Genomic DNA, 24,029 nt, shown 5'->3' with positions numbered 1-24,029 from the left:
GCCGGGGTCAAATTCCCAGTCCTGAGAATAAATAGAGCCAGCAGCCCGAGTGTAGGGCAGACGGCTTCACCATGTCTTCTGGAGGCCTTCTTCTCCTGCTGGGACTCCTCACCCTCTGGGCAGAGCTGACCCCCGTCTCCGGCCAGGACCGGCCAGGTAGAGTTTGCAGAAATGGGCTCATGTGGTCAGAGGGCAGAGTTCTCCCCCAGACAAGGGAAGCCAAAGAGCCCAGTCTGGACCTTCTGGCTTGGTGGGGCTTCTTCTGGAGAGGTTCTAGAGATGGTGGTTGGGTGTCAACTGAATAAGGGACAAAAATGGGGGAGGGTCCCAAGAAAGAGATGCAATTTTAGGGGAAGGCTGATCTATCTTGACTCAATGCAGCAGCAGAATGGAGATTTTAAGCAGCAGGAACAATCCAGTCAACCCCCAGAGCAGGAAACCAAATTAAAATGTCTCAGGTGGCTCTCAACTTCTTCCACTCTGAACATATAAAGGGGGCACCAGGTTGGGGAAGAGCCTTAAAAGACTTTAGTTCTGTCCAATCAAATAACATCTACCCCTTTCCATTTGTCACAGGGTGTTGCTATCTTCCTCCTGTGCCTGGACCATGTAGAGGCCAGATTGAAATGAGGAGGGGGGAGAGATTTGCACATTTGCACCCCCAGCATCCTGAGATAGGAGAGAGGAACCCAGTTGTGATGTCCAGCCCATGGTCCTGAGAGACGGATGCCAAAAGGAAATTGCTGGGCTTTGTGGGGAAGGGGCGGAGGTGGGAGGTGGCTTCACCTGGCAGTATCTCACCTGGAGAGAGGGAGATGGTTTGGCTCCTGGAAGATCCAGAGATGGGATCATGCTTGATCTGGGATTTCCATTCCAGAGCATTCTCTCAGTCTTGGGATCTTCTATTTTGCAGAAGAACATGGAGTGTGTCTATGGGCCCCCAACATTGTCACTTGTGCATTGTCACTTGTGCAGTTGTCTTAGACCAAAAGGAAGGAAGGGCTGTGTGGTGTCTCTAAGGACTAGACGTGGTCTGGGCACATGCAGGTTTCTCGGGGGACTTTCAGGCTGCTGCAGCTCCAGGCTCCCCTCTTGTCCATCAAAGGTGGAGTAGATACAGTGGTACCTCATCTTACGAACGCCTCTTCTAACAAACCTTTCAAGATACAAACCCGGTGTTTAAGATTTTTTTGCCTCTTCTTCCGAACTATTTTCACCTTACGAACCCAAGCTGCTGCTGCTGGGATGAAGGGGTTTCTTTTCCCCCCCTTTTTTGAAGAAAGAAAAGGGAGGGGCGGCTTGGAGGGGGAAAGATTTTGCAGAGAACAACGTTCTTGCAGAGGCCCTGAAAGGGTGTCTTTTGAAGAAAGAAAAGGGAGGGGCGCCCCCCTTGCCTTTCTTCCTTCCCACTCACCCTTTAGCCTAGCCTTGCTTCTTCCACCCGCCCCCTTTAGCTGCTCCTCCCTGCCCTCTCTTCGCCTCCCTTCTAAAGTTTGGGATTTTCCTGAAGGATTTGCAGGCATTATTTGCTTTTACATTGATTCCTATGGGAAAGATTGTTTCATCTTACGAACTTTTCACCTTACGAACCTCCTCCTGGAACCAATTAAGTTCGTATCATGAGGTACCACTGTATAGACAAGGATTCTGCTTTGATACTCAAGCAGGCCATCCCTCCTGATGTGAGCTCTAGGTCTGTAGGGTTCTTCTGAGATGAGGCCGGGGGAAACACCGGGGGGAAGTTCTGGGCAGAACCCTCATATTTGAATGTTTCTTTTTACAGCACCCGCATAATGAAGCTCCTGTCTGACCTTGACCTACAGAGGCTTCCTCTGTCCTGGACCACCCTGGAGACCCCACCCCCCAAACCCACCCTGGTCTCATTCCTTCAGTTCTGCAATAAAGCTTTGCTCCTGGCATCCCTCTCAATCTCCAGGGTCTTTTTTGGCCCCTTTGGGGGTTTTCCCTTCCCCACCTTGATCCCCCCACGTCCCATCCTCCCCCTCCTATCTCAGAGGTGGAGGAGCTGAGAGGGAGGACGTCCTCCCCCACTGTGGCCTTCCAGGAAGAGCAGTGCACAGGGGAAGCCTCTCTCCCAGCCAGAAATCCCTGAAACTCAGTCCCTACATAGGGTTTACTCCGGAGTAAGTCTGGGATGCACAAGGAGACTTTGCTACTCACGCATGGTCCCACATGGATAGTCTGGACAATGACGGTCAATGAGGCAAGTGAGCAGACAGATTTTCCGTCTTTAGTTAGAAACATAGAAACATAGAAGACTGACGGCAGAAAAAGACCTCATGGTCCATCTAGTCTGCCCTTATACTATTTTCTGTATTTTATCTTAGGATGGATCTATGCTTATCCCAGGCAGGTTTCAATTCAGTTACTGTGGATTTATCTACCACGTCTGCTGGAAGTTTGTTCCAAGGATCTTCTACTCTTTCAGTAAAATAATATTTTCTCATGTTAAGCAGAAGAGAAATACAAAGAGAAGCCGCAGCGAGGGAGGGGACAGAAAACAGAACAGGGCAGCAGGAAAAACATGACGGCTGCTTATTTGTGTAGATATTTCTCTGTTTAAAACAGATGTTGTTATACCTGTCCATGCAAAATCTTCCTTTGTCTTCCACCTGTTCTGAAGTCACCCGTAATTTCATCTCCTGAACATGGAGGGAGGAGTGCAAGACAGGGAGGGGGGGAGGGAGAAAGGGGAGGGGCTGAAAGTGAAAGAGGGAGGGAGAGGGAGGGGGAGGAGGAGGAAGACTCACGGCTGGATTTGGATATTCTGCATGGACTTTGGAGTGTGCCAGGATTTCAGACTTTGTGTCTGTGGATTTGTGGATTCTTGGAGTTTGCAACCCTGGGCCGGGACTGAACAGTCCCAGACTCAAAAGAAGAAGTTCCCATTTGGTGCGAGTGGGAACGTGGGGAATAAGACGAGGTTCTTGGAGTGCCTCATCTGTCATGGGAGGGACTGGGACAGAACAACAGGGACTGGTCTAGCTTTCCCCAAACTGGCCACTCAAACAGAGTCCATTTGGAGAAGGGCGACTTATAAATCTAAAAAATTGAATTGAATGCAACTCTGAATGTTGTCACTTCTTGTTCAACCAACTTGTGAAAGAGAAAAGAATTCAAACTGTCTCTGTGTTACATCAACCTGCTTCCTGCATGTGAAAATCCCAGTGGGGAGAATAAAAAGAGCCAGCAGCCTGACTGTGGGGCAGACGACTTCACCATGTCTTCTGGAGGCCTTCTTCTCCTGCTGGGACTCCTCACCCTCTGGGCAGAGCTGACCCCCGTCTCCGGCCAGCGCCGTCCAAGTGAGCTTGAGACCCTTTGCAGGGAGGGGCTGAATTGGTCAGAGTTCTCCCCCAGGGAAGGGAAGTCAAAGAGCCCAGTCTGGACCCTCTGGCTTGGTGGGGCTTCTTCTGGGGAGGTTCTGGAGTTGGTGGTTGTGTGTCAGCTGAATAAGGGACAGAAATGGGGGAGGGTCCCAAGAAAGAGATGCAATTTTAGGGGAAGGCTGACCTATCTTGCCTCAATGCAGCAGCAGAATGGGGATTATAAGCAGCAGGAACAATCCAGTCAGCCGTCTGATCCAACCCCCAGAGCAGGAAACCAAATTAAAATGGCTCAGGTGGCTCTCAACTTCTTCCACTCTGAGCATGCAAAGAGGGCACCAGGTTGGGAAGAGCCTTAAAAGACCTTTGTGCTGTCCAATCCAATAACACCCACCTTTTTCGATTTTGTCACAGGGCTTTGTTATCTTCCTCCTGAGAGTGGACCATGTTACGCCCTTTTCTATCGCTTCTACTACCACCCGGCTTCAAACAAATGTCAAAGGTTTATTTATGGTGGTTGTGGTGCAATGCCAACAATTTTAAGACCATAGAGGAATGCCAACGCACCTGTCTTGGTAAGTAGGGGAGGAGTTGTGGATTGGCCTCTTCATTGAACAAGAACTGCTGTCTCTTAACATGAAGCAAAGGGTGGTTTAATGTAATATCTTTGTTCTCACAACAGACTATGATCGATTCAAAACAAGGGGATCTTTGACACACTGGTGGAACTCTCGTGTTGAAAAGGGAGTAGGGGAGATTTGCACATTTGCACCCCCAGCATCCTGAGTTAAGAGAGAGGAACCCAGGCATGAAGTCCACCCAAGGGTTCTGAGAGCAGAGGATTGGACTAGAACCAGGATGGCACATGTGCTGGAAGTGACACACAGAGCATCAGCATCACACCAGCCAGCTGGTCTTCATGTGTTCTTCATGTCTTCCGAAACTGGAAGACCAGGTGGCCAATGTGCATGCACATGCCAGAAGCCGGAAGAGCAGCCATTGGCACATACATGCGCACTGGGCAGCTGCTTTTCCAGTTCCTGGCACACATGCACAGGTGCTCACTTTTGCAGCACTCTGTGCCAAAAATGTTAATAATAATAATAATAATAATAATAATAATAATAATAATAATAATAATAATAATACAGTAATTTATTACATTTGTATGCCGCCCCTCTCCGAAGACTTAGCCAACACTGGGCTAGAAAATCTCCAAGGTCACTTCCAAAATTGTTAGTTTGTCTTCGGCTGGAAAGCTCCAGGGATGGAGCCCCATAACTCCAAGGGGGAGGCTGCCCCATCGCTTCCTGGCTCTCTCCCAAGCGGACCATTCCTCCTGGTCATCAGCTTTGGGTCTGTAGGGTTCTTCTAAGATGAGGTTGGGGGACGTTCTGGGCAGAAACCTCATATAGGAATGTTTGTTTTTACAGCACCCGCAACATGAAGCTCCTGTTTGACCTTCACTCACAGAGGCTTCTTCTGTCCTGGACCACCCTGGAGACCCCCCGTCCCACAAACCCACCCTGGTCTCATTCCTTCAGTTCTGCAATAAAGCTTTGCTCCTGGCATCTCTCTCGGTCTCCGGGGTCTTTTTTGGTCCCTTTGGGGTTTTCCCTTCCCCACCTTGATCCCCCCACGTCCCCGTCCTCCCCCCTCCTATCTCAGAGGCGGAGGAGCTGAGAGGGAGAACGTCCTCCCCCACTGTGGCCTTCCAGGAAGAGCAGAGCACAGGGGAAGCCTCTCTCCCAGCCAGAAATCCCTGAAACTCAGTCCCTACAAAGGGTTTACTCCGGAGTAAGGCTGGGATGCACAACGAGACTGTGCTACTCACGCATGGTCCCACAGGGATAGTCTGGACCATGAGAGTCAATGAGGCAAGTGAGCAGACAGATTTTCCGTCTTTAGTTAAGCAGAAGAGAAATACAAAGAGAAGCCGCAGCGAGGGAGGGGACGGGAAACAGAACAGGACAGCAGGAAAAACATGCGATATATGTGTGTAGATATTTGCCTGTTTAAAACACAGGTTGTTATACCTGTCCATGCAAAATCTTCCTTTGTCTTCCACCTGTTCTAAAGTCACCCGTAATTTCATCTCCTGAACATGGAGGGAGGAGTGCAAGACAGGGAGGGGGGGGGGAGAAAGGGGAGGGGCTGAAAGTGAAAGAGGGAGGGAGAGGGAGGGGGAGGAGGAGGAAGACTCACAGCTGGATTTGGATATTCTGCATGGACTTTGGAGTGTGCCAGGATTTCAGACTTTGTGTCTGTGGATTTGTGGATTCTTGGAGTTTGCAACCCTGGGCCGAGACTGAATAGTCCCAAATTCCCAAATGAAGAAGTTCCCATTTGGTGCGAGTGGGACCCTGGGGAATAAGACGAGGGTCCTGGAGAGTCTTGTGTGTGAGGGGAGGGACTGGGACAGAACAACAGGGACCGGTCCACCTCTCCCCACACTGGCCACTCAATGCCACTCTGAATGTTCAACCAACATATGGAAGAGAAAAGAATTTATCCGGGAGGATCTGGGGATTGGCCTCTTCATTGAAAAAGAACGGTTGTCTTTGACGTTGATTGATTGAAGAGAAGGGAATCGTTGACATGCTGTTTGAACTCTTGGATTGAGATGGGGGAGGGGGAGAGATTTGCACATTTGCACCCCCAGCATCCTGAGATAGGAGAGAGGAACCCAGTTGTGACGTCCAGCCCAGGGTCCTGAGTGACGGGCACCAAAAGGAAATTGCTGGGCTTTGTGGGGAAGGGGCGGAGGTGGGAGGCGGCTTCATCTGGCAGCATCTCACCTGGAGAGAGGGAGATGGTTTGGCTCCTGGAAGATCCAGAGATGGGATCCTGCTTGATCTGGGATTCCCATTCCTGTCGGCGACTACTTCAGCTTCAACCACAACAACACAAGAGCACACAACAGATTTAAACTTAATATTAACCACTCCAAACTTGACTGTAAAAAATATGACTTCAGTAACTGAGTTGTCAAAGCGTGGAACTCATTACTGGACTCCATAGTGTCATCCCCAAACCCCCAACACTTTACCCTTGGATTATCCACGGTTGACCTCTCCAGATTCCTAAGAGGTCAGTAAGGGGCGAGTACAAGTGCACTAGAGTGCCTTCCGTCCCCTGTCCTATTGCTCTCCTATATCTCCTATACCTTTCTTCCATTCCTATATCTCCTCTTCTATTCTTTCATTGATATGTTCTATTACTATATATTCTCTTCTATTCTTTCTTAGGTATATTTTACTATGAGCATCTCCTCTATAACCTTCATCATGTATTTTACTATGTGTATACCCACTAAAACCCTCATTGTGTATTGGACAAAATCAATCAATCAATCAATCAATCAATAAATAAATTCTCTCAGTCTTGGGATCTTCTGTTTTGCAGAAAAACATGGAGTGTGTCTATGGGTCCTGAACACTGTCACTTGTGCACTTTGCTTAGACCAAAAGGAAGAGCTGTGTGGGAGGAGAGGACAGGGGTCAACGTGAGTAGGGGAAACCCCCAAAGGGGCCAAAAAGGAGACCAGAGACCGAGAGGGATGCCAGGAGCAAAGCTTTATTGCAGAACTGAAGGAATGAGACCAGGGTGGGTTTGGGGGGTGGAGGGTCTCCAGGCTGGTCCAGGACAGAGGAAGGATCTTTGGGTCAAGGTCAAACAGGAGCTCCACCTGTCCATCCCCATTGCAGATGCTGTAAAAACAAACATTCAGATGTGAGGTTTCTGCCCAGAACTTCCCCTGGTGCTTCCACCTGCCTCATCTCAGAAGAACCCTACAGACCCAGAGCTGAGATCAGGAGGGATGGTCTGCTTGGGAGAGAGCAGGAAGCAATGGGGCAGCCCCACCTGGGAGCTATGGGGCTCCAAGCAGGGATTCAAGCAAAGGTGGGACAGCCATCTGTCCAGGATGCACTGAAGATTTCTGCACTAGAAGGAGGGAGGACTAGTCTTTTCGCAACCCCCTCTTTCTAGAAGACCACAAGGCCACTGCTTGGAGCATGGATGAGACAGGATAGCAATCTTCCAATACTTAAGGGGCTGCCACAGAGACGAGGGGGTCAGGCTGTTTTCCAAAACACCAGAGGGCCAGTCTAGTAATAATGGGGGTCAGGTTCTTTTCCAAGGCACCCGGACAAGTAACAACAGATGGAAGCTGACCAAGGAGAGATTCAACCTCGAAATAAGGAGGAACTTTCTGATGGTGAGAGTGACCAACCAGTGGAACAGAAGTTGCCTTTGGAGGTTGTAAACACTCCAAGGGGAGATTGGACTGCTATTTGTCTGGGGTGGTATAGGGTCTCCTGCTCAGGCAAGGGGTTGGACTAGATGAGCTTCAAGATCCCTTCCAATTTAAATAGATAGATAGATAGATAGATAGATAGATAGATAGATAGATAGATAGATAGATAGATAGGTAGGTAGGTAGGTAGGTAGGTAGGATAGATGGGTGGGTGGGTAGTTAGGGTAGGTAGGTAGGATAGGTGGGTGGGTAGGTAGGATAGGTAGGTAGGTATGTAGATAGGTAGGTAGGTAGGTAGGTAGATAGATAGATAGATAGATAGATAGATAGATAGATAAATAGATAGATAGATAGACAGACAGACAGACAGACAGACAGACAGACAAACAAACAAACAAACAAACAAACAATAAAACACTTGGGACTTTTATGAGGAGATTGGACTAGATCAGTGCAAACTCTGGCTGGGGAATTCTGGGAGTTGAAGTCCAGATATCTTCAAGCTTTATTTATTTATTTTATTTATTTATTTTGTCCAATACACAACAATACACAATGAAGGTTATGGAGGTTATGCTCAAGTAAAATATATTAGAGAAACAATAGAAGTGAAAATTTAGGAACAGAATATATCAATTAGAGAATAGAAGGATATTATGCGAGTAGTATAAGAAGATTAGAGTAGAAGAATAGTAGATATGATATATGAGATATAGGAGAGACAATAGGACAGGGGATGGGAGGCACGCTACTTGCCAAGGTTGGGAAACACTGGACTAGATGACCTACAAGGTCCCTTCCAACTCTAATAATAAAAAAAATCTCCCCTCCTGAACTAGAAATCCCCTGGCCGACTACATGGTGAAGAGGCAGCAAACAAGGCTGCCCCAACGCTGAAGCAAGGATTGGAAGATTGAGAGGAGGGAAAACTGCCTTGGGGTTTAAAGGTCACTCCACCTTTCTTTTTATACTTTAATTATACCTTTGTCAGAAACACGGAAAGCCTGGGGGGAGGGGTGTTGTCTAAACATAAGGTGACCAATTGTCCTGTTTTAGGGAGGACAGTCCTTATTTTGCAGGTTCTGTCCTTCCTCAAAAATTGTCCTCCTTTCGATATTTTAAAACTAATCTGTTAATCTCTGTACTCAGAGATGACCCAAAATTCTGGAATCTTTTTTCAATTATGAATTATTGGAGATATTCATGTATTTTGTACATAATCAGGCATCTATTTTACATAAAATGATTCAAAAGATTTCAGCTGCAGAAGTTAGTCTTATTTTGAACGACTTTGTCCTTCAATATAAATCATGATTTGAAGAAAAAATTATTCTTTTAATAATAAAAAGAAAATTGTCAAACTTAGAGGAATCAAATCCAGGCATAACGGAAAAATTTACAAAAGAAGTGCAGGATTTTTACCAAACATGTTTCCAATAGGTGGAAGAATGGTCTGAAACAAATATCACAGGAAATAACTGTTTTCATTGGTGTTTTTTGACTTCATCAGAAGTAAATTGGGCAGAAATTGAAAATTGTGCTGAGTTTTGATCGAAAGAAATGCCTGATGTTAAAATCTATGACAATTGTCTGTTTGAAGAAATTAGAAGACTGAATGTATATTTAAATTCTGATACGTTAGAACAATGGGAAAATCAACATTTATTCATAAATGTTGATTTTCCCATTGTTCTAATTTATCAGAATTTATCAGAACATGTTGAAATTGATAAAAGACGTTGAAGACGTTTTATTGTTGCTGTGAGCCGCCCCGAGTCTATGGAGAGGGACGGCATACAAATCTAATAAACAAACAAACAAACAAACAAACAAACAAACAAACAAACAAAAGATGGGTGGAAATATTTAACCATTTCCAAAATGAACAAATTCCATATGAAAATTCAGTTATTCTTGTTGAATTTACGTTGTGCTGCCCTGGAACTAAGGCAGCAGTTGAAAGGGTTTTTTCAATTGGCAATGATTTTTGGACAAGGGAGAAATCAAGATTGACACTCGAGCTGCAGCACATGAAGCCTATTTCTTGCTCCAAAATTTGTTAGAAAATGATATATTGACAAAAATATTCCTTCCATGGAAAAAATACTCATTTAATTAAATTGTACTTTTTTCTTAAATTCTTTTCGTCCTCCTTTTCATTGTAAAGAAATTGGTCACCTTATCTAAAGAAGATAAACAAATGTCAACCTACAGGTGTTACCTTAACCAGGATTCAGGCATCTAGTTGAGCAACCAAATCTGCAACATTTCTGGTTCTTAAGGCAGTCCCAGTCATTTGCACACATCTGGACACAAGGAAGGAGCACATTATCAGGGATCCTGGGACACACCCCACGCCTTTCTGCAAAATAGAAGATCCCAGGGCTGAGTGTTAGACTTACCAGGTAGAGCAGGCAAGACATACAATAAGATAAGCTAATTCTTTTTAATTTTTTTTAAAAATAAAAATATTTCTTAGAAACATAGAAGATTGATGACCTCCTGGTCCATCTAGTCTGCCCTTATACTATTTCCTGTATTTTATCTTAGGATGGATGGATGTTTCTCCCAGGCATGTTTCAATTCAGTCACTGTGGATTAACCAACCACGTCTGCTGGAAGTTTGTTCCAAGCATCTACTACTCTTTCAGTCAAATAATATTGCTTCTGATCTTTCCCCCAACTAACTTCAGATTGTGTCCCCTTGTTCTTGTGTTTACTTTCCTATTAAAAACACTTCCCTCCTGGACCTTATTTAACCTTTAATGTATTTAAATGTTTCGATCCTGTCCCCCCTTTCTCTTCTGGTAGGATACTGATACTGATGCTAACCACTACGCCACCATGGCTCTTTAGGATGGAAATAAGCAGCAAGTCTTATTCCCTCCTAACCTTGAAGATGTTACCTAATTAAGTGATGAAACTTTTGCAAGACAGCAGGGGGTTGGGTTGAAAGACCTCTTCAGGTCCCTTCCAAAACTATGATTCTGTGAACCCATCACGTTCAACCTTGAGCTACATAAAGTCTCTTGTATTGGGAGATTTCAATCACCCTTACTTACCAATACAGGTGTAGCGACAATTATTCAGCTTCTTGAAATTATTTTCATTCCCCTTGCATCCACCATAAATAAACTCTTCACATTTGTTCAAAGTCGAGTTGTAGTAGAAGCGAGGTATTTTGGCTTCACATGGTCCAGGTTCAGCAGGAAAATAACAAAACTCTAGGACAGATTGAAGGATGTTTTTTTGATTGGTAGCACAAAAGTATTTAACTCACTTTAACCGATAGCCATCTGTCTGAAGTAGTGTACGGTTCCCTGCCTAAGAGGGGTTGGACTAGAAGACCTCTAACGTCCCTTCCAACTCTATTATTATTATTGTTACTCCCCCAACATGGTGCCCTCTTAGCATGCTCAATCTTCAAACAACCAGGAACCATCTGAGATGTTTTAATCTGGTTTCCTTCTCTGGGGGTTGGACCAGATGGCTGGATGAGGGTTCCTGTTGCTTAATATCTTGAGTACTTTCTGAGCTTGGTAGTTTTTTGAAATTTCATTACTCAAACTAGGAAGAAACCTCAAGAACACTAATGAAGCTACGTAGTTTGGGTTCTGCTCCAAGTCCTCAGAGAGGGGTGGCATACAAATATTATTATTATTATTATTATTATTATTATTATTATTATTATTATTAATAGTAGTAGTAGTAGCAGTAGCAGTAGTAGTAGTAGTAGTTTGGGTCATGAAACATCTACAAGAAAACCACCAAGTTCAGAGAGCACCAAAGATCCTGAGTAGTAATGGGAGAACCCAACGGTGTTCGGGTTCGGCCAGTTCGGACGAACTTTAGGCAAAATTCAGCTGAACCCGAACCGAACCCAAACCCGAACCTGAATGGGGAATCCCACCAAGAGATTCCAGGGCAGAGCTTTGACGACATGTATACTGGCAGGTTGCTAAGGACGCCAAGGTGATCACTTCCTGGATTCCATGGAATCTGCCCCTGGAATCTGCCAGTGACGTCAAGGCTCTGCCCCTGGAATCTCTTCGTGAGAGGGATTCCCCAGCTCCTTCAAAGGGAGGTCTTCACGTAAAAATAAACATTGTTATTTTTACAAAAAAGGACGCCGCAGTGGCGCTGCAAGCAAAGGGCGGTCCTTTCATGTAAAAATAAACAATGTTTATTTTTACGTGAAGACCTCCCTTTGAAGGAGCTGGGGAATCCCTCCCACGAAGAGATTCTGGGGGCAGAGCTTTGACGTCATTCCTGGATTCCATGGAATCCAGGAAGTGATCACCTTGGCGTCCTTAGCAACCTGCCACTGACATCAAAGCTCCGAATGCTGAACACGACCCCGAACTTTGCCCAAAGTTTCAAAAAATTTCGTGTTCGTGTTCGGCGTACCGAACACCGCAAAATTCGGTATGGACCTGAATTGTGCGAGTTCAGTTTGCCCATCACTAATCCTGAGCTACAAATATTTTCTTTTACTTATCCTGATTCTGTTGCTGCATTGGGTCAAGATGGGCCAACCTTCCCTTAAAATCATATTTTTCTTGGGACTCTCTCCCATTTCTGTCCCTTATTCAGCTGTCACCCAACCACCATCTCCAGAACCTCCCCAGAAGAAGCCCCACCAAGCCAGAGGGTCCAGACTGGGCTCTTTGGCTTCCCTTCCCTGGGGGAGAACTCTGATCACTTCAGCCCCTCCCTGCAAAGGGTCTCAAGGTCTTTCTGAAAGCTCACTTGGACGGTCCTGGCCGGAGACGGGGGTCAGCTCTGCCCAGAGGGTGAGGAGTCCCAGCAGGAGAAGAAGGCCTCCAGAAGACATGGTGAAGCCATCTGCCCCACACTCGGGCTGCTGGCTCTATTTATTCTCCCCACTGGGAATTTCACATCCAGGAAGCAGGTTGTTGTAATGCAGAGACAGTTTGAATTCTTTTCTCTTTCACAAGTTGGTTGAACACCCCTAACCCATTCCACAATCTTGATTTCTTTAAACGTTTCAGTCACTTGACCTCCCAATGCCTCCGGGCAACTTGACCATAGAGGAGAATATCTGTAAGCCAGAGTTGAAATGTGGGGGTCCTTCGTACCCTCTGAGCTTGGCTGTTTTCTTGCAAGGGGCCCAATTCAGGAACATCATCACTGCTAGAAGGGAAGGGGGGTTGTGGAGAAGAAGGAAGAGGGGACGCAGGAGGAGGTGGTGGAAGGTTGGAGTCCTTGGTGCTCTTTGGTTGGGGGCTTTTTTGCAGACATTTCATGATCCAAACTAGGTAGCATGTTCAGTGCTAAAAGGGAGTGGGGTATGATGAGAAGGAGGAGGAGGAGAAGACTAGACAATGTCATTGGCAGGACCTAGTGGAACAGCCTTCTCTGTGGGGGCTCCGGCCCTCTGGAATCAGCTCCCCCCAGAGATTGTCGTGGACCACTGAGTCGAAGACTTTGCAAAAGTCAATATAAATTGCATCAATGGATTTTCCTTGATCTAGGTGGGTAGTCCATATGTTTTTGCAGTGAAGTAGTTGTAGGTTGCAGGATAATTTCTTTCTGAATCCAAATTGTTTGTTAGAGAGTAGGTTATTAGATTCTAAGTAAAGGGTGATTGATTGATTTATAATTTAATTAATTAATTTTTACATGCGTCTCATGTAAAAATTGATTTTACATGAAACGCAGCATAGTGATATTGGTCTGTAGTTGTCAATGAGAGAAGGGTCTCCTTTTTTGAAGATGGGGATGACTACTGCTTTTGACCATAGCTTGGGGAGTGTGCTGGTCCTGAAGGATTTTTGAAAGATAAGGCTTAGAGGTTCAGCTATAGCAGAAGAAAGCTTTTTTAGGAAGTATGCGCAAAGACCGTCTGGTCCAACTGATAGGGAAGGTTTGAGGTCATGGATTGCTTTTTCAACGCAGTCTACAGTGACATCGATTTGGGTTAGGTTGTTGAGAGAGTTTGAGGTGCGATTTGCAAAGATGGGGGATGAGCCATTACTGTTAACAAAGACAGAGCCAAAGAAAGAGTTGAAGAGGTTAGCTTTGGATGGATCACCGTGGTATTCTTTGTTGTTGGGTCCTACAAGAGGTGGAATAGGTCTAGAGTCATTGAGTTTGTTTTTGACGAAGTTGTAGAAGGCTCGGTTAGATTTGGTGCGAAGGAGGTTTTCTTCTTGTTTGCTGTGATAGTTGAGACATTCTGCTTTTATTTGCTGGCACATGCTTTTGTAGTGACTTTTGAAGTTGGTTACTTGGCCTTTTTTGTCTTTATGCCAGAGAGATTTTTTTTTTGGTCTGTAGTTTCTTTATTGAGACAGGTAAGTTACTTTTTCTTTTACCTCTGGATGAAGTGAGTGGTATATATAGTCCGATAAGTCTTTTATTTTGGAGTAAGAATGTGCTCTAGAGATCATCAATGGTATTGCAGTTAGGGACCAAAGATTGCCAGATAAGAATTGAGATATTGGCATCAATAAGTTCATAGTTGGCTTTCCTAAAATTATACTTAGGTGTCATGTTATTCAGGTGAGTGTTAGGATGATGTAGATTGAGGTTGAAGTTAATCATACTATGATCGCTGTTGGAGAAGGGTTCTTTTATATGCAGTCCATTGATAGCACTTTTGACAGCTGTTGAGTCTGGTATTGTTTGATACTAATTGTTCAAGTCCCAAGCTGGTGACGGTGTTGCAAAGGGCAGTATGTGTAGGTTCTGTGGAGCATTCGTTTAGGGTCCAGTTGATGTGTGGTCGATTGAGGTCACTAAGGAAGATAATGGGATAGGGGCAGGAGGTTGCCCACGTTAGTAGGGAGGTTAATTTTGTTGCATGAGTAATGTCGTAGTCTGAAGCTCTGTAGCAAAGTAGGAAGTGGAGTGTAGTATTGAGGGAAAGATCACATATTATGGTTTGAGGAAGGATAAGGTCATGTGCAACTTGGATGTTTTTTAGATTGAGTGAATTTTTATAGAATATAGCTACACCACCTCCTCTGCGGGATTCACGGTCAGACCGGAAAACAAGGTAGTTACTTGGTGTGATGATGGAGTCAGGATAGGATGTATTCAGCCATGTTTCACAAACAAAGATTATGTCAAATATGTTGGTGTCAAGTAGGAGGAGGAATTCAGACAACTTCTTGATTATACTTCTTGCATTGATTAGTTTACATTTGAGATTGAATTTGTGTTCAGGAATGAAATTGGATTGAGTTGAATTAAAATTGGATTGAATTGAGGTAGTAAGGGGCGTGCTTTCCTATTCTTTGTTGGAAATGCTGGTGGTGTCCATTTGTTGGTAAGGGATGGTAGGTAGAGAAGTGTAGGATGGTTGAGGAGGGATAGTGGGTTGGGAGATGAAGGGAGGGTTGTGGGTTTTGGTTCTGATGCATTCAGAGTGGTAGTCTATGTACAGATTCGTTTCGCCATGATCACAACGTCTCTTAAGTTCGGCCCATAGTTCACAAGAGCTGATGTGTTGAAGTAGAGTGAGATCTGGTCTGGATCTGAGTTTGTTGTATTTGGTGTTATTTCTGGCAATGGAGTTCATGGTCTTGATGAACTGTTGTTTGGTAGTTTCACCTTTGCAGACTATTCTGCAAAATCGGGGAGCCTTTGATCCATCACTGTACCTCAGTACAGGTCCGCTTCTAGTGACCTCCAATATGTCATCAGGGGCAATTGTTTGAGGATGATATTACGTATATTTATTAAATTATATATATTTGTTTCCCCATTTTCCTCTAGGCCAAATAGGATGGCGTTCTAATGTTTTTGTTCACATTCCATGGCATCTTTCACCAGGGTGGGGATGTCGGTAGTTGGGTTTGGAGGTAGAGGTTTTGGTGGCCTAGGTGGAGTATAAAGTGGTGGTGGTGGGGGGGTGTAGGGTACTTGTTTTGGTGTTTTAGTGTTTATCAGATCTTGGGTGTTTTTTTCTATGGAGGCAAGCCATGATTCCATGCTTTCTGTGTATGATTGTTGAGTTTTAGAGACTGCTGTTAGGATTACATCGGACAAATTGCTGAAGGAGTCTGGTTTGGGAGTACAAGATGGGCAGAAATAGTAGAATGAAGGATTATCTTGAAGAAAAGTGGTGACATGTTTATTTATGTTAATTTATTTATTTATTTATTTGTTTGTTTGTTTGTTTGTTTGTTTACTTACTTACTTACTTAGTTCGTTCGTTCGTTCGTTCGTTCGTTCGTTCATTCATTCATTCATTCATTCATTCATTCATTCATTCATTTATTTATTTATTTATTTATTTATTGGATTTGTGTGCCGCCCCTCTCTGCAGACTCGGGGCGGCTAACAACAGTGATAAAAACAGCATGTAACAATCCAATACTAAAACAACTAAAAAACACCCCTTATTATAAAACGAAACATACATACAAACATACCATGCATAAATTGTAAAGGCCCAGGGGGAAAGAATATCTCAGTTCCCCCATGTCTGATGGCAGAGGTGGGTTTTAAGGAGCTTGTGAAAGGCGAGGAGGGTGGGGGAAATTCTAATATCTGGCGGGACCTGGTTCCAGAGGGCCAGGGCTGCCACAGAGAAGGCTCTTCCCCTGGGTCCTGCCAAGTGACATTGTTTAGTTGACGGGACCTGGAGAAGGCCCACTCTGTGGGACCTAACTGGTTGCTGGGATTTGTGCAGCAGAAGGCGGTCCCTGAGATAATCTGGTCCGGTGCCATGAAGGGCTTTATAGGTCATAACCAACACTTTGAATTGTGACCGGAAACTGATCGGCAACCAATGCAGATTGCAGAGTGTTGGTGTTACATTTGCATTTTTGGGAAAGCCCATGATTGCTCTTGCAGCTGCATTCTGCACGATCTGAAGTTTCCGAACATTTTTCAAAGGTATCCCCATGTAGAGAGCATTACAGTAGTTGAGCCTCAAGGGGATGAGGGCATGAGTGACTGTGAGCAGTGACTCCCGGTCCAAATAGGGCCGCAACTGGTGCACCAGGCAAACCTGGGCAAACGCCCCCCTCGTCACAGTTGAAAGATGTTTCTCTAATGTTAAGGCAGGTATGGTGTGCTGATTTTTTGCAGGAGTGACATTTTATAAATCCTTCTTGTGTATTAATAGTGTTGTTGCATATAAAGCAAATATTATCAGAATTATTTACTTGGGATTTTTTCTTGCTTGGCATAGTTGCTGGGGTGCGGCTTAATAATCTATTTGTTGATTGTTGATTGTTTGACTTTGTTGTACGTCCTGTTGAGATTTTGAATGAGGAAAATTTAGATGTGACTTCCTTTGCAGCCACTAGGGGGGTTGGAGCATCTTGTAGAGATCTTAAAGCTGTTGAATGAGGAAGGTTTTTAGATGTGACTGCTGGGTTACTTTACAGCCACTAAGGGGGGGGGGGGTCGGAACGTCACTGCTAGATGAGTGATTTTAAAAGTAGGAAGAACTTATCGACAGAGACAGGGGGAAATCACTTGGTCTTTGTTAAATTAGTGAGCCACGTGGTAATGGCGATCACCCTGTTTATGTGTGGAGGCAGTTGGGATTTTGGTGTTGGACTCCTAACGCTGCTGGGATCAGTTTTTCAGCTTTGGGAAGGCACAGACGTCTTATGATTGGCAGAAGGCTTTCCTTTCATCTCCCATCCACCCAGGTCAGTTTGCAAGGCTGGGGAACGGGCTGCGCTTGAATTTCCTTTTTTAAAGGTAGGGATTAGTGATGGGCGAACTGAACCCGCACAATTCAGGTCCGTACCGAATTTTGCGGTGTTCGGTATGCCAAACATGAACCCGAAATTATTCCAAACTTTGAGCAAAGTTCGGGGTCGTGTTCGGCGTTTGGAGCTTTGACGTCACTGGCAGGTTGCTAAGGACGCCAAGGTGGAATCCAGGAAGTGATCACCTTGGCGTCCTTAGCAACCTGCTGGTGATGTCAAAGCTCTGCCCCCAGAATCTCTTCATGGGAGGGATTCCCCATCTCCTTCAAAGGGAGGTCTTCACGTAAAAATAAACATGTTTATTTTTATGTGAAAGGACCGCCCTTTGCTTGCAGCGCCGCTGCGGTGTCCTTTCATGTAAAAATAACGATGTTTATTTTTACGTGAAGACCTCCCTTTGAAGGAGCTGGGGAATCCCTCCCACGAAGAGATTCCGTGCCAGGATTTCCCACCTTCTTGGCGTCCTTTTCCATAAAAATAAAAATATTTATTTTTACGGAAAAGGATGCCGTAGCACCGCTGCATCAAAAGGAGGTGGGGAATCCCACGATGGGATTCCGGGGGCAGAGCTTTGACATCTGTGGAGAGGGGCGGCATACAAATCTAAATAATAAATAAAATAAAATAAATAAATCATGGATACTTCTTCCTGGATGGCTGAAATAAAGCCACTGACATGGAACCTGACATGGACTGACCTCAGAGGAAAAAATTATTCTTAGCCCATCCCCCCCCCAGGACTGTTGTGCAGAGATGAGCTATTCCACGGTGACAGTGATAAAAATCTATACAATCTTAATGATAAAATCTTATTTTTAATTATTGCATTTTGTGTCCCAAGTGGAAACAAAAGCATTGCCTACAATCTGCCAGCAGGTGGCAACATCTGCTCTGGTATTTATTTATTTATCTATCTATCTATCTATCTATCTATCTATCTATCTATCTATCTATCTATCTATCTATCTATCTATCTATCATATCTATTATATCTATCTATCTGTCTGTCTGTCTGTCTGTCTGTCTGTCTGTCTGTCTGTCTGCCTGCCTGCCTGCCTGCCTGCCTGCCTGCCTGCCTGCCTGCCAGCCAGCCTGCCTGCCTGCCTGCCTGCCTGCCTGCCTGCCTGCCTGCCTGCCTGCCTGCCTGCCTGCCTGCCTGCCTGCCTGCCTGCCTGCCTGCCTGCCTGCCTGCCTGCCTGCCTGCCTGCCTGCCTGCCTGCCTGCCTGCCTGCCTGCCTATCTATCTATCTATCTATCTATCTATCTATCTATCTATCTATCTATCTATCTATCTATCTATCTATTTAAACTTCTATGCCACCCAATCCCAAAGGACTCAGGGCAGCTTACAACAATATAAATTACAAAACAATAAAAAGAAGTCAAAAATGCAACCTAAGCTCTAAAACCCTTATTAAAACTCGCAATTGAATGACTCAACAGCATGCAAATACACCATTCATACACATGGCTAAGCTAGGTGTTGATTTATGGCCCCCAGACCTGCCGGCAAAGGTCTTTGTGGTCTTACGGAAAGACAGCAGGGTGGAAACAGTATGGACATTGGGGGGGGGAGTTGATTCCATAGAGCTGGGGCAGTCACAGAGAAGGCCCTTCCCACAGCCCCGCCAACCTGCATTGTTTAATCGCCGGGACCCGGGGGAGGCCAACTCTGTGTGCTCTTATTGGTCTCTGGGAGGGAGGCGACAGGGGACAGTCCCGTAAATAGTCTGGCCCTGAGCCATGTAGGGCTTTATAGTAATAACACCTTGAATTGTGCCCGGAGGGTAATAGGAAGCCAGTGAGGTTCGCGGAGCACAGGTGTTATATGGGTGTACCAAGGGGCACCCATGACAAGTCGTGCGGCTGCATTCTGGATAATTTGGAGTCTCCGAACACTCTTCAAGGGTAGCCCCATGAAGAGCGTGTTGCAGTAATCAAGACGGGATGCAATGAGGGCCTGAGCGACTGTGTGTCGAGCCTCCTGGTCGAAATACGCCTGCATAGAAACATAGAAACATGGAAGACTGACAGCAGAAAAAGACCTCATGGTCCATCTAGTCTGCCCTTATACTATTTCCTGTATTTTATCTTACAATGGATCTATGTTTATCCCAGGCATGTTTCAATCCAGTTCCTGTGGATTGACCAACCACGTCTGCTGGAAGTTTGTTCCAAGGATCTACTCCTCTTTCAGTCAAATAATATTTTCTCATGTTGCTTCTGATCTTTCCCCCAACTAACTTCAGATTGTGTCCCCTTGTTCTTGTGTTCACTTTCCTATTGAAAACTCTTCTGAACCTTATTTAAGCCTTTAACACCTTTAACACCAGGTGAATCTGGGCAAAGGTCCCACTGACCACTGCGGAAAGATGGTGATCAAGGTTCAGCCATGGATCCAGGAGGACACCCAAGTTGTGGACCCTATCTGAGGGGGTCAATGTTTCTTCCCCCGGCACAATGGATGGACAGATCAAATAACCCTTAGGAGGGAATGAGATTGAGCCTGTTGAACTCAGATCGCAAGAAATCTCTCTCTCTCTCTCTCTCTCTCTCTCTCTCTCTCTCTCTCTCTCTCTCTCTCTCTCACACACACACACACACACACACACACACAGAGTAAATAGTGTGTCCCAGCAATGTGGTGAGGTTGACAGTAAACAGTCTAAGGTTGAAGTTTTGGGGGTTTGGGGAAGAAACCACAGAGTCGGGTGGGGCATTCCAGGTGTTGATCACTCTGTGGCTGAAGTCCTATTGTCTGCAATTGAGCTTGGACCGGTATACACCGAGTTTGAATCTATTGTGTTCTCGTGTATTGTTGCAAACAAATTTTTTAAATGTTCAGCTCTCTATGTCACCATCACCCTTAGGCGTTTATGCTGCTCATTTTGCAATTTACACTGGTCTGGTCCATCCAGACCTTCAATAATGAAGAGCTACCTTTGGAAATAATTCCTTGTCTGGCCTTCGGGTGCCTTGGGAAATAGCTTGACCCCCTCCTCTCTCTGGCAGCCCCTCAAATATTGTAACTCTGCTATCCTGTCTCCACTGGTCCTTCTTGTCATGAAACTGGGGAATTAGTTCTAAGTTGTTTCTCTCCTTGTTTAATTTCTACCCATTGCTTCTTGTTCTATCCTCAGGTGTTTCAGAGAATAGCTTGATTCCCTCTTCTTTGTAGCAACCTCTGAGATATTGGAAGGCTGCTATCATGTCTCCCCTGGTCCTTCTTTTCATTAAACCAGCCAGGCCCAGTTCCTGCAACCGTTCTTCCTATGTTTTCACCTCCAGTCCCCTCATCCTCTTTGTGGCTCTTCTCTGCACACTTTCTAGTTTCCATCCATTCTTTGTCTGGCTTTTGGGTACCTTGGAAAATAGCTTGACCCCCTCCTCTCTGTGGCAACCCCTGAGTTATTGGAAGACTGCTATCATGTCTTCCCTGGTCCTTCTTTTCATTAAACCAGCCAGGCCCAGTTCCTGCAACTGTTCTTCAGATGTTTTAGCCTCCAGTCCCCTCATCCTCTTTGTGGCTCTTCTCTGCCCTTTTTCTAGTGTGTCAATGTCCTTTTTATCATCGTGGCGACCAAAACTAAATGCCGGATTCCAAGTGTGGCCCTATTAAGGCCTTAGAAAGAGTTATTAACCTAACACGTGATCTTGATTCTCTCCCTCTGTTAATGCAGCCTAGAAAAAAAAGAACATTGTTTTGAAGGTTCTTCCAATTCTGAAATTCTGATTTGTTTGACTCAAGCACCTAAGCACCTGGTTAAAGCTCCTTAAAACCCACCTTTGCCGTCAGGCATGGGGACATTGATTCCTCTGGGCCGTCCCGTTTTATGTTTGTCTGGGATGTATGACTGTTTTTTATATTAAGGGTTTTAACTGTTTTTAATGATTGGATTTGTACGGTGTTTTGCTGTTGTGAGCCACTCCGAGTCTCCGGAGAGGGTGGCATAAAAACCTAATAAATCTACTCTAATCTGATCTTGTTGCAAATTCTTCTGCAGAACTTTAAACCTTCCATTCTTACTTGACCCTTCGGTTACTGCTCTGGTTTTTCTCAGCTTCTCTGATACTGGTTCTTGCTTTCCACACAGTGGTAATTTTCTTTTCTTTTATAGGTTTTCTGTCAGAGAGTTCAGGTAGCTTTAAAGGTCATGACTGATTTCAGCTAAAAATCCCCAGAGTTGTCTTTCTTCCTTCTTTCCTCAAAGACTTTGAATCTAGAAGAAGTCCTGTTCTCTCTCATTCCAGAGAGCACGAAGGGTCCGGTTTATGGGAAGCAGAATCAATGGACTGAGAAAGAGAGAGAAACCCCTCGTTGCTAGAAGAATCGGACAGGGAGATCAATCTCCCAGAGACTATTTATTTATTATTTTTATTTATTTATTTTGTCTAATACATAATGTAGATTTAAGAGGATATAATCATGGTAAAATACATCAATAGAATAATAGAAGGAAAAACATTAGGAATAATATGGAAGAAATAATTCATTGGGAATAATAGAGTTCATATACATGGAGCAAGTAGAAATATAAGAGGGACATTAGGACAGAGGATGGAAGGAACATTGGTGCACTTATGTACGCCCCTTACTGACCTCTTAGGAATCTGGAGAGGTCAACCATGGATAGTCTAAGGGTAAAATTTAAGGGGCGTACATAAGTGCACCAGAGTGCCTACCGTCCCCTGTCCTGTTGTCTCCCCTATATCTCCTATATCTTCTCTTCTATCCCTATATCTTTTTCTGCTATTCTCTCATAGTTATATTTCACTCCTTTATTTTCTCCTTCATTCCCCCTTTAATACATTCTACCTGATTAAATCCTCTATAACCCTCATTGTGTATTATTGTGTATTGGACAAAACAAATACATAAATATAAATAAAATTTGGGGGGCTATGGGATGACACTACAGATTCTGGTAAAGAGTTCCATGCTTCGACAACTCTATTACTAAAGTCATATTTTTTGCAGGGTCCAGTGCCACAGAGAGGTCGCAATGGCGCAATTCAGTCAAGAGCCTTGTTCCAGGCCACAGCAAGGGACTCTGTCGAACTGTGTACGAGTGAATCTTGTAAAACCCCAAGCGCCCTCTGAAAGCCCTCTGGGTCCATCAGGCGTCTGGGGCGGAACCATCTAATTGGTTCTGCCTCCCTGCTACTATATACTACTAATGTACTATATATTACTAATAGGTGGTATAATTAAGTTCTTTAAAGATATAAAAGCTATAATGATACCAAAGATAGAATAGCGAATAAGCATAAAATAAGAGTTATATATTTGTTATAAAAGGTATTCATGTACGTATATATGTTTTGTTTTGTGTCTTTTTGGATGGGTGTTGTGTAATATTTGTTTGCATTTTTTATTTTTTGTATTCTTTTTAAAGTTGATATACTAATAAAAATTATTTTATTAAAAAAAGGAGAGGGGAGAGAAAGTGTAAAAAAATAGAAGGAGGGACAGAGGTAGAGGGAAGGAAGTGTAATGGAATGAAGAAAAACAGACTGATACAAAATATTGGTACAAAATAAGATACTGATATATGGTTGACTGGATAAAAATGTATAATTTTGTATGTTATTGATGAATTTTAAAGTATGTGTATTGATACCTATACACCCAGAGGTGGGGAGCTGCCTGGACAGGGGGCAACGCAGTGGGGTAGCAAAAATAGAGCTCCACCCCAGAGCATCCAATTTGCACTGAAATAATTTATTTTATTTATTTTATTTATTTATTTATTTTGTCCAACACACAATACATATTGAAGAGAATAGACATGTAGTAATATATATAAAGAAAAGGATAGAAGAAAAGATATAAAAATAGAGGAGAAGATATATGAAAGGAAGAAAATATATATGAGATAAAGGAGAGACAATTGGACAGGGGACGAAAGGCACACTGGTGCACTTATGTACGCCCCTTACTGGCCTCTTAGGAGAGGTCAATCGTGGATAGTCTAAGGGAAAAATCTTGGGGGTTAGCGGTTGACACAATTGAGTCCGGCAATGAGTTCCACGCTTCGACAACTCGATTGCTAAAGTCATATTTTTTACAGTCAAGTTTGGAGCAGTTAATATTAAGTTTGAATCTGTTGCATGCTCTTGTGTTGTTGTGGTTGAAGCTGAAGTAGTCGCCGACAGGCAGGACGTTCCAGCATATGATCTTGTGGTCAATACCTAGATCGTGTTTTAGGCGTCGTAGTTCTAAGCTTTCTAGACCCATGACTCTAAGTCTAGTCTCGTAGGGTCTTCTGTTTCGAGTGGAGGAGTGAAGGGCTTTTCTGGTGAAGTATATTGAGTGAAGATGTTGAAAGAAAATGCAGGGCGTCCTGCATAAGCCACGTCCTCAGTGTGGTAGTAAAAAATTTGGTAGCCCTTCACTGTCTACATCCCTGGCTCACCAGATAAAAGGGAGTAAAGTCTGTGGCTTAAAGGAAAAACCATTGCCTAGCAAGGCATAAGCAGCCAAGGTTCGAATCCTAGAAGGGTATGGTGGTTCTCGATGACACCTATCATTATATCAATGTGTATGGGGGGAGTGGGAATCAGAGGATTTGGTGGTCATCCTCCTTTCTCCATGGCCGGTTCTAGTGAGTATTGATAGGAGGAGAGAGGTCGACCTTGAAATCTTTGGGAAGCCTCAGGGTTTGAAGTACTCACCTCTTCTAGTTATCATCTGTACGTGGTTCAGGGTCAGATATCATCAACATG

General features: G+C 44.4%; 2 protein-coding genes across 2 annotated transcripts in view; one reads left to right on the top strand and one right to left on the bottom strand.

Annotated features, from left to right (window-relative positions):
* The first annotated feature begins 2,979 nt into the window (after positions 1 to 2,979).
* The window catches only part of LOC139163458 (uncharacterized), a 35,778-nt gene continuing 14,728 nt past the window's right edge, over positions 2,980 to 24,029 (top strand). Inside the window, 4 exon segments of the mRNA XM_070744256.1 lie at positions 2,980 to 3,326; positions 3,762 to 3,869; positions 3,872 to 3,922; positions 12,199 to 12,398. Coding sequence (XP_070600357.1) covers positions 3,242 to 3,326; positions 3,762 to 3,869; positions 3,872 to 3,922; positions 12,199 to 12,398 — 444 coding nt within the window. The 5' untranslated portion in view covers positions 2,980 to 3,241.
* Positions 10,660 to 12,439, bottom strand: LOC139163556 (kunitz/BPTI-like toxin). The gene is made up of 2 exons (XM_070744390.1): positions 12,355 to 12,439; positions 10,660 to 10,829 (listed from the first exon to the last, which is right to left on the bottom strand). The coding sequence occupies exons 1-2, from the start codon at positions 12,437 to 12,439 to the stop codon at positions 10,660 to 10,662; spliced, it is 255 nt and encodes an 84-aa protein (XP_070600491.1).

Source organism: Erythrolamprus reginae, chromosome 3 (assembly GCF_031021105.1).
Source record: "Erythrolamprus reginae isolate rEryReg1 chromosome 3, rEryReg1.hap1, whole genome shotgun sequence".
Lineage (NCBI taxonomy): Eukaryota > Metazoa > Chordata > Lepidosauria > Squamata > Dipsadidae > Erythrolamprus > Erythrolamprus reginae.
This window is presented reverse-complemented; position numbering and strand designations above follow the sequence as displayed.